General features: G+C 37.4%; 2 protein-coding genes across 2 annotated transcripts; one reads left to right on the top strand and one right to left on the bottom strand.

The window, feature by feature from the left end:
- Positions 1-5,444: 5,444 nt before the first annotated feature.
- Positions 5,445-7,001, bottom strand: LOC112198151 (60S ribosomal protein L14-2). Its single transcript, XM_024339215.2, has 5 exons — positions 6,923-7,001; positions 6,700-6,801; positions 6,035-6,164; positions 5,826-5,938; positions 5,445-5,716 (listed from the first exon to the last, which is right to left on the bottom strand). The coding sequence occupies exons 1-5, from the start codon at positions 6,923-6,925 to the stop codon at positions 5,663-5,665; spliced, it is 402 nt and encodes a 133-aa protein (XP_024194983.1). The 5' UTR covers positions 6,926-7,001; the 3' UTR covers positions 5,445-5,662.
- Positions 7,002-12,896: 5,895 nt separating this feature from the next.
- Positions 12,897-14,769, top strand: LOC112200318 (dCTP pyrophosphatase 1). Its single transcript, XM_024341341.2, has 2 exons — positions 12,897-13,270; positions 14,347-14,769. The coding sequence occupies exons 1-2, from the start codon at positions 13,124-13,126 to the stop codon at positions 14,584-14,586; spliced, it is 387 nt and encodes a 128-aa protein (XP_024197109.1). The 5' UTR covers positions 12,897-13,123; the 3' UTR covers positions 14,587-14,769.
- Positions 14,770-15,460: the final 691 nt, after the last annotated feature.

The raw sequence follows: 15,460 nt of genomic DNA on the forward strand, positions 1-15,460 counted from the left end.
GTCTCTGCGATTGGATTTGAAGAGGACCTGGATCGAGGAAGGCCGCGTGTAATTTCTTCTAGGAAGGGAGGGCAATCGCTGGTATTATCAAAGTATCATTAATCTACAGTGTATCTCGCTACAGTAGGCGCTGCTGCTTCTGCTTCCAAAAGCAGGGTTGCTGTGGCTTCTGCTTTTCCAGCTTAAAAGCTCTGGCTTCTGGAAGAAGCTGGTGTGAAGCTGATTTACCAAACACTAGTCTCACCATTGCTTATAAGCGGGGAGCTAAAAAGCCCCCCAAACGCAGCCTTAGGTTTGGGCTTTGTGATTTTTTTTTTTTTGGTTTGAACAATGGTAAGCTGTATGTGATTAACATGTCCATGCAGAGGCAATAATATTAATGAACGAGCACAATAGGTAACAAAGAGAGGTTAAAAAAAGGCAATAATATTCTTGATGTTGAAAATGTGGCCTGGGGAGGCTGGAGTTTTGTCCCAATTGCTAATGGTTCCAAAGGTGTTATCTTATAAACTTCAGCACAACAAGCCTGGGTCTTAACCCAGTTGAAGAACAACAGCAACAACCTAATGCAATTCAAACCGCTAAATCTTTTTTCTTCTAATACCCATTTGGCCATTTTTATGGTACCCATAAGAACCAGGTTGCATTAAAATTCTACTAACATCTATTTTGGTCAAGTGATTTACCCTAAACCCGCAAGCTTCAAGCTTGATTATGAAACTTGTACCAAGTCAAAGTCTTGGTCTTCTTCTAGAGGAGACAAGCACAAAGATCCAAACATTGCAAATTCGACCCGTATGAGAAAAAGAAAGGAAATTTTTGCCCTATGTGGTTCAAGTTTTTTTTTTTTATGACACTATGTAGTTCAAGTTGATCTTCTTTATTTACTCCAATCATCAGCATAGTCAACGTCATTGACCTTTGATTGTTCTGAGTGATCGCCATCATCAATGTCAAGAGTTCACCAATGAGTATGAGTTTCGGCATCCCGCTGTGCCCACACATGGCGGCATTATGAGTTTGGGCGGAGGCCTTTCTTTCTTTTCTGGATTTGCTTTCCTATTTCTATCCCTGTTATTGAATTTAGCTATATTGGGCCTTGGTTTGTTTGTTGGGTCTTTGTTTGGGCTATGCCCGTAATGAAAATTTTTCATTCCAAAAACAAAAAAAAATTCACCTTTCCCATTTCGGCTCTTCATCGAATTTGTATTGAAACTCTTCGCAGCTATTCGAAGATTGGGAGAAATTGGAACGCTAGAAGGTTTTCAATTTTGGGAGAAACATTTCTAATTTTAGGATTTTCCCGCCCTTTGTTGTTATACCAGATGTCAACATACTATATGATCGGCATATGACATATGACAGGTGGATAATATCCGCCTGTGGCAACCGGGTAAGGTTTGCGAAGATAACACGTGTTAACATCACCCACTAAGACTTCGAAATTTTTTTTGTTTTACATCGGTTAGGAATTGATGTCTATGAGCTTTATTCTAATAGTGTATTAGGAATATTCTATTGTAAGTAGTTTCCTAATAAGTCTTGATGTATCTTGTATATATACTCTGTTCTTGGAGACGATGAATATATCGTTATTGGTCTCTGTTTATTGATGGTCCTTTTTCTTTGGAATAGTTGCTGGTCCCTTTATTTTGTGGTTTTTTAATTCGGATAATTGAAGAAGATGGTGGATTTAACTATCACTGACAGGAATGACGGAGGATCTCAGAATGATGGAGGATCTCAAGCTAGAGGGGCTAAGTCTGTAGCCCGGAGGTTGTGATTGTTCAGAATATATCAGATAACTCAAGTTCTGGTGTAAAGCTTGATGGCACAAATTATCAGTTATGGCAGAGGCTTATGAAGATCCATATTTGGGGGATTGGAAAATGGAGTTATGTTACTGATAGCACTGTACGACCTACTACAGGACCAAAAGCTGATAAATGGGATACGGCAAACACTAACGTGATGGGAATTCTTCTCAAGGCCATGACTCTGAAGGTAATGCAATTATTTGCTAACTTTGATTTTCCCAAAGAAATTTGGGATTATGTTGCTGCTTCCTATTATGATAGGAGTGACTTTACTCGCATTCATGATTGAATGCCAAAACTTTCAAAATAACTCAATGTGGATAGCTTGTTGCAACTTTTTATGTGCATTTGAAGACAGTTTGGCATGAACTTGATCAAAGAAACCTTAATCCTATGACCTATGAAGCTGATATCACATCCTATCAGACTGAGCAAGATAAGATGCATGTTCATGTCTTTCTTGCTGGTCTGGATCCTCACTTTGAAGGGACAAAGAATGAGTTATTGTGTCTTGCAATTCCACTCCTATTAGAGCAAGCTTTTGCCTATATCCGAAGAGATGAAGCCAACATGGCTACTGCCAAGAGTCTCCATACTGAAATTTCTGGTTTAGTAATCCAGGCTAAACCCCAACCTCAGAGTGGGAATTCCTCCCTCGTTCCATCTCAGAATCAGTATCGAACTCGAAATCAGGGATACCAACAGAATCGAAATTATAACCAAATTACTTGTAAATAATGCAAGGAAGTTGGTCATTTCAAGAATCAATGTCCTAATTAAGCTACGAAGGTTTAATTCCAACAACACTGGTTAGAGAGGAGGAAATAATACTAAAGGAAGTAGTGGCAGTCCGAGAGGCAAAGCAGCGGTTCAATTAGTGCCAGAACTTGACTTCTACGGTGTTGAAGGGCAAGACCTCTCTAAGGGTAATGTTTCCTTAACTAAGGAAACTCGAGGTAAAATTAGTGTTGCTTTACATGCTTCTGATTTTACTGGTAGTGATACATGGATAATTGATTCTGATGCGTCTGACCATATGACCTATGATAAGTCTTTCTTTATGTTTATGTCATCCCCTTCTATATCTCATGTCTCTAATGCATATGGTGTATCTTTTTTGGTCTTAGGTATTGGGTCTATTCAGGTTACACCATCCATTGTTTTACATGATGTGCTTTATGTACCCTCTTTGTCTCACCATTTTTTATCTTTATCCTAGTTAAATTCACATAATAAGTGCTCTGTAACCTTTTATCCAATGCATGTTGTTTTTCAGGACCCCTGCACTCAGGTGATCATTGGTAAGGGAGACCTGAGGGCGAGACTGTTTCACTTGGATTGCATGTACGCAAAACAGACACAAGCACCGGAACAACCTTTAGCCCTGACATTGAGTTCTGATCGGCTGAGTGAGTTATGGTTGTGGCACAGACATTTGGGTCATCCATCTTTTGGAGTTATGAAGAAGTCCATGCCTTCGTTGTTTTTGGGAATTAATGCTTCTAGCTTGCATTGTGAAACTTGTGCTTTGGTAAGAGTCATAGGTCTAGTACTTATCCTTCAAGTTTTCATTCAAGTACTATGCCTTTTGAGTTAATTCATTCCGATGTGTGGGGTCCTTCTAAACATTCTACCCTATCTGGAATGCGATATTTTCTGTTATTCATCGATGACTTTACTCGATTATCTTGGGTGATTTTTCTTAAATCCAAAGATTATGTTTTCTCTGCTTTTAAAGCATTCCATAAACTTGTTCATACTCAATATGATGCTCATGTTAAGGTCTTTCGTTCCGATAATGGGGGTGAGTTTGTCAATCATTCTTTTAATGAATATTTCCAACACCATGGAAAAATACATCAAACTTCATGTCCACAGACAATTGAGCAAAATGGGGTGTCTGAACAGAAAAATCGTCATCTTCTGGACGTGGTTCGGTCTCTTCGACTTAGTGCTAACATGCCTAAGTATCTTTGGGAAGAGGCTGTTTTGTTTGCTTCTCATCTTATCAATCATCTTCTATCCACCCCTCTTCAAGATGGTATCCCGTTTGAGGTCCTATCTAACTATGTTTCTATTCAATCATCTAATACTCTTCCTGCTCATGTCTTTGGTTGTGTTGCCTATGTTCATCTGTATAAGAATTAGATGTCAATATTGGATGCCAGAGCCCTTAACCGTGTGTTTGTAGGGTATGATTCTCATCAGAAATGTTACAAATGTTATCATCCTCAATCCTAGAAGTTTTATGTCACTATGGATGTCACATTCAGTGAAGATGCATGTTATTTTTTGCCTCCTGTGACCCCTCGTCAAGGGGAGAAGTCTTGTTATTATGAAGATTTGTTTAGTGGGCAAGATGGGAAACTGGCGTCCGAGTTCTCAAGGCTAGAGTGTTTGGGAATGGAATTTGAAAAGGAGGACAGCAGCCTACCGACTAGTTGGTGAACCAGTCAGACCAACTCCACCGACCGGTCATCCGATTTAGAACTTGAAACTGCCGGGTCTCACCAACCGGTCGGCAGGAGAAGAGAATTTGGGCAGTCAACTACCAGATTAGTCTGACCAGTAGGCTGGAGAGGAAGTTCTCGATTCTGTTTCTGATGAAATTCCTAATGCTGCCAATGCGGTTTTAAACAGTCCTTCTGTCTCTCCCTCTCCTTCAGCGGTCTCACCTGCTCAATCATTACCCGAGGTACCAATCATTCTTTGTCTAATACTTCTTCTGTGTCAGATAGTGTTCCCACCAAAACTTTGCTTAGTCTTTCCACCCGTGGTCAGCACTCGAAACACTATGAACCTACTCTAAGTGCAAAAGCTCAGTACCTTTTGCTAATTATATGTCAACCCATAGGCTGTCTAAAGCGTATGTAGCCTTTGTGAATCAGTTATCTTCTGTGTCTCTTCCTAGTAAAGTGCATAATGCAATGAGGGACAAGATGTAGATGCAAGCAATGACAGTCGAGATGGATGCTCTTGAGAAGAATTGTACGTGAGAGTTAGTATCATTACCACCTGGGAAGAAGATAATTGGTTGTCGGTGGGTGTACACCGTGAAACACAATTCGGATGGATCGATGGACAGGTACAAGGTTAGATTAGTGGCTAAAGGCTATACAGAAGTATAGAGTGGATTATGACGAGACATTCGAACCAGTAGCCAAAATTAATACATTCAGGTACTTCTTTCGTAATCATAAAATATTCATTAAGCAAGAAGTTGAAAAATAAGCATTTAGCGTCTACAACCCCCACTCAAACAATTAAGGTCAAAATGGACCATCCCAAGCCCAACTCCAATATACTGCATCACCACCGATATATTCCAATAATTTTGACATAAACTCAAGTTTTCCTAGTTGAAATGATAGCTTGAAATTCGAGCTTGGATAGAGTTCGCGTTAAACGAAATCGATGGGTGCATCATTAAAAATCTATCCCATCAACAGTGTTACAATATCAACCATACCCATGTTAATTCATAGACCATGGGCCCTTACTACCTCTATAGAGCAGATCAATAGTTCCAGAGCCGAAGTACATTCAGACCTGGTCATACTCAAGACCTTTGAAGCGATGAGGTATCGGTCACATAATCAAAGTTCAAGGTAAGGCAAATATTACAAGTAGTCAAAGTAAAACACATAAACAGTTTCATCTCAAACAACTTTCAGTCATGATCCAAAAATCATGAGGTTCCCAACTTGTCACCAATATTAAAAATAAAAAAAAATAACAATATAGTACTCTGAAAAAGACTAATAGAAGGAACAAGGGATTACAAACCGAAGTACAGTTTTGAAGAAAATTCATTACAAAATTGTAAACCTAACATCAAATATTGCCTAAGCACTCTGCTTCTTCAGTTTTGCAAGTTCGCTCTTGACCAGGCCAGCCCTCTGCAAATCAGAAAAGATCTATTAGTTTGTCATGATTCAATAGAACAAAGCCAAAAGATATCAAAAGGAAGCATCATACTCAATACTTAAAAAACACAAACAAACTAACCTTGATCTTGGCCAACATAAGCTTGAAGCGATCAAAGTCGTTAAGATTGGCCCTTCGCTTCTGAACAATAAGCTTCCTACCCCAAGAGCTACTTTCCCACTTCTTCTTAACATCTAAAGCACGTACACAAGAATCCAAGTTTAGGGTTTAGGGTTTAGAATCCAAGTGTGTACATATAAACAAAATTATCCGTAAGTTACTGAGCCTACCAGCAGCCTCCATTGCGGCAAGCAATTCCTTCTTCTTGGGGACCCTCTTGATGTCAATTTTGATGTCAGTGAGAGAAAGCCTCTTGAAATTCATTTGAGATCTCACCATATCAGGGGCATCAACAAGAGCCTAACACGAACCAGCAATGTCAACATAGGATCCATAACAAACGACATGCAAAGTTACCAGATATGAAAATAACTAGCACACAAAATGACCTAACATAATAAAATTCAGGCCGGTTCGGTCTCATAGTCAGAGTACAACATGGGCATACACAGATTAAATTTTCAATTCCTTTTACCAGAAAAACACTCCAACCCTAAAATAAAGCCTATAGGATTCGTAACGCCTCGGAATAAATAATCTTAAACATTCCGGTAGTGTGATTGATGAAACCTCACACACATTGCACTTGCCTTCCTGGAACTAAATATATATAACATTCACATGAGCCTAAAATAAACCAAATTTCAAAAAATAAAAACCAAATTATACAGAGAAAAAAAAGATCTTACAAATCCACTAAAATAAACCTGGTGCTAATTAAACTTAAAAGCATAGATCTCAGATTACCACTATTAGAAGCAGTAATCAAATAATAACTCCAAATCTAGCATAAGAAAAAAATTGAAATTTGGACAAAGGGAGAGAGAGGAAGTACTCTGTTCTGGTCGATGACGTCGACGATGACGACGAGCTTGCCGTAGTCCTCGCCGTAGTTGACGAGAGCCACCCTTCCGATCTCCACGTACCTCTTGAAAGGCTACGCAAAAACAAAAACAACAAAACCGGATCAGATCAGAGAAAAACCACAAGCAGAGAGAGAGGAGAGAGGTAAACGACGGCGTTTGGATAGAGGAGGAAGGAGAGGAGAGGGCGCTCACCATTTTTGGGTTGTGGTGAAGTGCTGTGTGTGAGTGTGAGAGGAAGGAGGCGGAGGGTAGAGTAGCAAATGCTCGAGGATTAGGGTTTTTGTCTTGAGGGTCTTTTTGTAGGTTTTTGTTGGGCCTGGGTGGGATGGTCGGGTTTGGTGATTGGGCTGGGCGGGCTTTTCTGGATTTACTACTTGTGAGGCCCAAGGTGGTCGAATTTTATTATCTTACAATTCGGGCAAACAATCTGGATCCCGAATAAGGGGGGCAGATATGATCATATGACTATATGAGACTAGGGCTGTCAATGGGTCGTGTCGGGTTGGGTTCGTGTCGGGTCAAGGTATTTGTCGTGTCGCAAGATACAAACCCAAACCCAACCCATTTAATAATCGTGTCAAAAATTTAAACCCAAACCCAACCTATTTATTAAACGGGTTACCCGTTTCCAACCCGCTTAACCCATTTAATAAATAGGTTGTGTCGTTTTTGATAAAATGACTCATTTAAGGGTCAACAATGCGACCCATTTAACTAAAAAAATGCATAAATTGATTAAACTCACTAAAAACTCCATAAGACGAAGAATGTAAATAATTATATATTATTCATATATAATTAAATCCAATAATTATAAAGCAAAATATTTCAAATTGTCTAATCCTATGATCAAATACTCCCAACGTCTAAAATTTCAGGATGAAGTATAGCATAATCGGGTTATACGGGTTCACTTCGTGTTGGCGGGTTGACCCGTGGCCGACCCATTTATTAAATGGGTCATGGCGGGTTGACCCATGGCTGACCCGCTTTTTAATCGTGCGGGTTCAACCCGCTTTATTTCGTGCGGGTTTCGAGTCGTGTTATCGGGTCGTGTCGGAATTGACAGCCCTATATGAGACGATGAAACTGTTGGTGAACTGAGAAGATATTGTGAGAAAACTGGAAAGAAAAAAAATAATAAAAAATTACTGCTAGAGAATTGGGAAGTTAATGACGAAGCAGTGTTAACTCAGTGGTTAGAGCACCCACTAACTATCTACGAAGTCATGGGTTTGAGTCATCATGGGGGCAGGAGTGAAATCCTTTGATCCTCTTTTATAAAAAGAAAAGATAAATAAAAAAATAAAATTAAAAAAAAAAAAAAGGAAGTTAATGTGGACATTTAATAGCTATTATCGACAAATTGAAAAACTATAGTTGTAGAACAAAAAAGTTTAACCTAACCCAAAAACCACTTAACAACGTTCAAGCCAAACCCCACTCACCTGGATATCCACCGTCCTCCCACATTTCAACGATGGACCAGAGCAGTTTTGTTTCTCTCGCTGATGGGAGTCTATCTACGCCATGGGTCATTAATTATATGTGGAAGGAACATCTATTGATCTCCTCTACATCTCTACGATTTTTTTTATTTTTAACAAAAATGGCCTTATGAGGGAAACAACTTGAACTTAAGATCTTATTTAATATTGTATAGCGAACCAGTTGTCTTTTTTTTTCTTTTCTTTTCTTTTAGTCAAGTGAAATAGTCAATCTTAAGTGTACAATACCTACTATCTAGTCTCATTTACTTGGTCAAATGATTTCGTACTCAGTTAATTAGTTGTGTTTAACGGTTCTTTATATAAGTATGCTTAACAGTCCTTACAAATACAAGGGTGGTGCAAATTATGAGGCAGTTGGAATGAGTTTTTTGCCTCTTTTCCACTCTTGGTTTTAAATCTAAGATTTTAAGAACAGTTTAGCACAACTGAGTACTAATTTATTAACTAATAAAACATGACTCAACTACTATCTTACCATATTGAGGTTACTATGGAAAGTTGGAAACCCAAGACTTGCAAAGGGTGTTCCCATTCAGGTAATCAAAATTGTATCAACGATTGAGCGTTATTCTTGAATTGGAGTTTCTAGGATTTAGGGTTTAGGATTCTCGTTTTGCTAATATATGTATGAGAATTACCACTTTTAGGACTTAATTACTCAAATGAGAACTTATTTTAGGGTTTTTATCCATTTACCCATTTTTTCGAGATTTTTTTCTCACTTACTCCATTAAGTTTTTTTAATTCCTTCTTACCTAAAACACTCTAAGGAGGTCTTCCTTAATACCCCATTAAGATTTTTTTTAAATTTTTTTAATACCATTTTACCCTCACCCCTTTGTTACTTAGAGAGAGAGAGAGAGAGAGAGAGAAACCATAGGAGACTTCACCAAAGCCCGGTCATCAGCTGACGAAATCCGGTCACCGGCCGCCGGAAATGTTTATTGCCTCCAATAGAAGTCTATTGGCCCTAATATTCTATTGCCCTTAATATACGTCTATTGCCCCCCAATAGCCGTCTATTACCTCCCAATAGAATTTTCAGTTGCCGGAATGGGAACTAATCTCCCTAAATTTAGACAAACAAAACTTTAATTAAAGAATTACATAAATTCAAAACGTCTATTGCCTCCCCCACTCCCCCCAATAAAACTTTTTGTCTTCTTCTTTTTCCTTTCGTTATGGGCCTTATGCCCCATTTTACCAAAAAAGAAAATAAAAGAAAGAGGAAGGACATGGTGTTTTTTTTTTTTTCCAACTAGCAAAGAATCATTTCAGTTTTTTTTTTTTTTTATTAGAGGCTCTATATTTTAAAATAAAAGGAAAGTTTTTGTCGATACAAAAAACAAAAGGAAAGTTGTTAATCCAAAGCTGGACTTTTTTTTTGTATAACAATGCAAAGCTGGACTTTATGCATCGGCGCCGAACAAGTCAACAAACATGATATACCTTCTATAATTAATTATAATAAAACTGTAGAACATTGGATTGAATAGAAGAGAAACCGAATACTTATTGGCTATAAAACCAGCAATAAGAACTGATCTATAATCATCGCCCGCTGCCCCGCTCAAACTGAATCTTAGTACCAAAACGATGAAGGCCTATCCAACTTTGCTATCTGTCTTGTTGATTTGTGGATTACTACTAATGCAGTACTCTAGAGAGACGGCACCGCGCGGAGCCTTGACAATGGTGCGGAGGAGAGAGATAGGAGAGAAACAGAGACGGCGTGGAGCCTCTACGACGGCGCGGAGGGCAGAGAGAGTCAGCGCCGAGCCTCGATGGCACGAACAAAATTTTCATTTCACTTTAAATTTGGTTAGTGGGAATAAAAATCTGTTGATGGGATAAGTGAGATAAATTTTGCTCATTTTAGTACTTTAGGTCAATGACCCCTTACTTTACTCTAACGGAAATCTTATTTACCTTAATGAGGAACTTTTTCTAATTAACTACTTTACTCTAAAGATGACCTTACTTTAATAAAGACTTTTTTCTAGTTCTCACATGAGTCTTTAAACTGACAAAAATTACATGAAATATGATATGTATGAGAATTGTTAATGTAGCATAACTTTATACTGTATGTAGGTCCTCAAACAGCTATAGAGATTGCGCCTAATGTCATACTTATCGGCAGCGTTTGTTTCATCAGATAAGGAGGGTGGATAGGAAAATGTAAATCTAATCTGGTAAATAATCATGTTTGGCAGTCCAGATAATTTGCAAACAGATTTTTCAATTCTTATCAGGTATGGATTAGCAATCTAGTTAGAAAGGTGAGATATAATTTATCCAACTAGAAAAGCCTCCAAATATCCCGCTTCAACCACGATAGAACTAAACCTCTGCCTCCAGCTTCTCCAAAATCATAGCCTCTCACAATCTTCCTCCATCTTCATCTTCTTCTATTTTCTTCTTTTCTGGTATTCCACCGCCGTTATGAAACATATTCCGATCATTGAAATCATCGAATTCGTGAGCTGATGAGTTTGGATTCACCGCTCTACATGGAGTCTTCCTCTAGATCTAATTTCGTTGAAGCTTCATGTCGATTCATCTGATGGGTGTGGCTAGATCTTCAAGATCTCATACTTGCAATGGAATGGAGATAGCCGGTGATGAACGAAAGCTATGGTTCCTTACCCGCGAGCTGTGGATGCGGATGCTAAGTGCGATGGAGGCCATGTGAGAGAGAGCAGTGGTGGTGGGATGTATGGTCTAGGTTGTTGACCGGCGATGAGAGAGCAGTGGTGACTAAGACGGCCTGCGGTGATGTTTGAAACGATCTTTGATTTTATTTCTTTTATTATTTATTTTTATATTTTGTCACATATCCAGTTTGTTATCCAATTTTGTATCAAACAACTAATAAGATTAAGATTAGCTATCTTAACCTCTTACAAATCCAATCCTATTCAAACAGATTAACTAATCTAATCCTATCTTGTGTACCAAACGTGGCCATCGTGTGATTCGTGTCTTCTGTGATCTCGTATAATTCACCATCACTAACTTCACCTTCATTGTCTGGAAAGCCCGTACACAGTTTTCAGGTTTAAATATATTTTGATCTCTTCAACAACATGGCGAAGAATATGTATGTATGATTCGAAGAATATGTATGACTATATATACACACACACACATGAATCACCATCGATCCTGTACAAGATTATACGTTTTCAATTAAATACTAATATACTAGTCTTCACGCACCTAATGTTTAAAACTCAAACCATATCGTGCTTCCTTTTTCTAGGAGGGCCTGGAGAATTTATGCATGTAACATCACCCAAAGTGCAAAGTCAAAAACCAAACCGACATTCTAAGCTAGCGAAAACATCCAATAGGATTCTTAAAAGCAGTTCATAGATTTTTTATGTAGAGAACTCGACCATCACCTTTGCTCATTTTTATCTTATCGTATCTTTGAATGCTTATTAAGCTTATCTTTGTGCATCTTTCATCTCCCAAGCCTAACTAGTTGATTAGTTTCAAGTTGACTTGGTTTTTTTTATTTCATATCGTATATTCTTGTATGTTAATTTTTTCTACTTTATTTGGAATTTTGTTCATACTTAATTGGATGATATTCTGTAGGGTTGTGCCCAAAATTAGTTTACAATTATTTATGAGTAATTGATATGGTCATCATTTGCATTATGCTTTTCTGGTGAGTGGTGAATGTACTCGAGTAGTCGAATGACATCTGATCTCTTACTTCTTTACAGCTCTCCAACAAAATCTTAAAGTTTCAAGAAAAAAATTACAATGAAAATACACATTCGTTTCTCTGATTAATTTGTGAGAAAGAGCACACAGCTGATCAACACCTGCAGCAACATCACACTGATGCCACACCATATCAACGCTAGCACAAGCAAGAAAAATGTGACTCACACTCTAGAGAATAACCTCTCAAATCTGTTACAGAATCGAGCTAATCTTTCACTACTTTTGACTATTGTACCTCAAGTGTGTGTGTGTGTATATATATATAGGTGCCTTGTATCTGTAATTACAAGATGAAATTCCGTTAAAGAAACATTCTCTCTCTCTTTTCAGTTTCTCTTTATGTTCTAATATTAATTACTTGTTTTAAAAATCAAAATCATTAAGTTGAGCCACATATGCACATGTGTTCTAAGTTATAATTCAACTATTTCCAGTATGAAGGATGTAGTCTCGATAATTTTGAAACTTTTTTTTTTTTGTCTCGAAAGTTTAGAATTTCCAAAACTCCTCATTCTAACAATAGAAATAGAAATGTTCGTTCAATTCTATCTAAAAAAAAATTAGTTGGACTTTTGAAATTGAGAGAGATCCGTAACTCTAACCATAGACCATATTAACATTTGTGCCAAGTATACGTTTAATAAAAATCTCGTACTCATAAATTTGGAGCCTTCTGTTTCCACACATTTCATATTTCTACAAATTTCAATGAGCAACCGATGCATTTCACACAATAGTATTGATACATTCTGAATCAAGGAGATGAACTATTTCAGAGCTACCTAATTCCTCTCTAGTGGTTGGAACACAAAACGAATGACTAACACATACATTCAACATGGAAAATATATCATATACATGGTTATAATGGTGGAGTATTCTCAACTACATGTCATGCATGGAAGTTGGGCCAATTTTGCACAATGGGGAGTTGGGGACAGTCAAGAATCTTTTGTATAAACCATACAAACCACTGAGGGGGCGGTTATAGAATTTTCAGCTTTTCCTTTTCAATTATATTTGCATTTAAGATACTCATTCCTTAAAGATAGGGGGGAAAATCTAATACCATCTCTTTTTTGACCTATAAGAAAGGACCCTAGCTGCACTTCTCTCCATTCAAACCCCAGAGACTGAAAGAATGGGAGAATTAGGAGAAGAGATTGTTGTAGGAGAAGAGATTGTGAACAACATTAGCCTGAAGGACCTCTCTAAGAAGCTAGATGAATTTGCCAAGACCAGAGATTGGGAGAAGTACCATAGTCCCAGAAATCTACTCCTTGCTATGGTAATAATCTTCTTTCACTATTGTTATTTTTCTTTCTTTCTTCTTTATTGTTATTATTTTTATGAGTCTGCATCTCCTTGTAGAACGATCACTTTCTCCCACACATGAAAGCTGTTTTATCTCAAATTTATTGGGTATAGGATTATAGGGAGAGCTTCTAATGAGAACCATGACAATAAGAACTTCAATCATGAGGACTTCTTGATCTACGATTGTGAGACCCACTTTTCGATCACATTTCCGCAAATCAACTGTTAGTTTAGATATTCATGAGTAAACCATTTCTACAAATTTTCAACCAATTTGAAAATCGTTAAGGCATTCATAGTCGTGATTTATCATTTATGAACATGAAAGGTTCAGGTTTGACAGATTTGGTTCGTCTATTTATTTGATTTAGTTCAGTACCTTAATGATTAGCAATTTAAAATAAAATTTTCAAATGTGATCTACTCATGCATGCATTAACATGTAACAATTGATTTGTCGTAATGTAATAAAGTGAGTCTATAACCGTTAATTAGGAAGTCCTCATGAAGTCATCATTTTAATAGTCCTCGTTAGAAGCTCTCTCTAGAGTTGTAATGTTTTTGTATTGGGTTGTAAGTGGCTTAGCCTCTATCGTCAAGTCCTCGATACTAGCCTACGTAGTGATGGTTGTGGGGGAAAACTATAAGGATGGGATAGGTAATGAGTTTTATGTTTACTCAGGTGTACCCGTCTTCAAAAATTCAAAGGTACTCTCAAATATTGAAATTTTAGAGTCACAAACTGTCAAATTGCAAATTGTTTGCAATTACCTAAAGACGGCTATGAACCATAGTTTCAAAACTCTAGAGTACTATAGACAACCCGCGATTGGGGTGAGTTGAGGATTTAATCGAACCTTAATTTTTTCTCTCAAAATTTGAAAAAGCTTTGATAATTTCCTTCAAGAAACTTGGACCAGCCCTTGGCAAAATGCTAGCATCACGTACTGTCACACAAAGCTAAGCCATTCATATATTGAATGGATGAAAATGCAAATGCAATTCAAGGTTGTAGAGATGCCTCTTACAGATTCTTAATTTGTGTAGGTGGGAGAGGTAGGTGAGCTATCAGAAATATTCCAATGGAGAGGAGAGGTGGACAAGGGATTACCAAATTGGGAGGACTCAGATAAAGAGCATCTGGGAGAAGAGCTATCAGATGTGCTTCTTTACCTAATAAGGTTGGCTGACATATGTGGCATTGATCTTGCTGATGCTGCCTCCAAAAAGATTGTAAAGAATGCTATCAAATACCCACCACCCAAAGTCACCAAAGATCTTCATTAAGACTCGTATCTTTGTTTGCCAATTTTGTTTAATAAGGTTGAACTTGGATTTCAATAAAGTCTTCAGATGAATTTAGAGTTAGCTAGAAGTTTTCATCTTGTTTTTCTAATTGAATGATAACTAAAGTCATCTATGATCTAAGTCTGTTATGGGATTTTTTATTTTAAATTTAATTTCATTGAAGAAACAGAAGAAGAAGAAAAAAAAAAGAAGGAAAAAAAAAAGAAGGAAAAAACAATTTTTTTTAAAATATAATTTGGAGCTTAAAATTACCATTTTACCCCTTAAGTGGGCCCCACATAACAGATTTAACAGCCAATTTGGACGGAGGTCCAAAAATTGGACAAGGTTGATGAATTTGGAGAGTACAAGGGTGTTACTGATTAAATTGAAACTCGATCGATGGACTAATATGATGACGACCCCTAATCTCAGGGGGGTAAACTGAAATTAGTCATTTTGTTATCTTTTTGGGGATAGTGCATGAGATTCACTTCTTAATGGAAGAATCGAAAGGAATGGAAAAGGATTTCAAATTTGCGTGAAATTCTTGATTAATTCTACTATTGACATCATAGGAATAAGAATTTATAAAGGTCGGAGCGAAATTTTTTTTTTTTTTTTTGAGTAAATGAAGATTTCATTAAGGATCGCAGGCCAGAACGACACCTACATATTTCGTAAAAGTGAGAATCATGCACCATTCACTTAAGACATAGAAGCTCACTTAATCAAGGAGCCTAACAAACCAAATATTACCCTACAAAGAGATAATTTAGTGTGAAAACTTCCTTTGCCAATGCGCTCAATTGCGGTGCTCCAGAAGCATTCATTATCAAGATGTAAAAGAAACATCATAATCTGCAGGCTAAAA

Source organism: Rosa chinensis, chromosome 4, assembly GCF_002994745.2.
Source record: "Rosa chinensis cultivar Old Blush chromosome 4, RchiOBHm-V2, whole genome shotgun sequence".
Lineage (NCBI taxonomy): Eukaryota > Viridiplantae > Streptophyta > Magnoliopsida > Rosales > Rosaceae > Rosa > Rosa chinensis.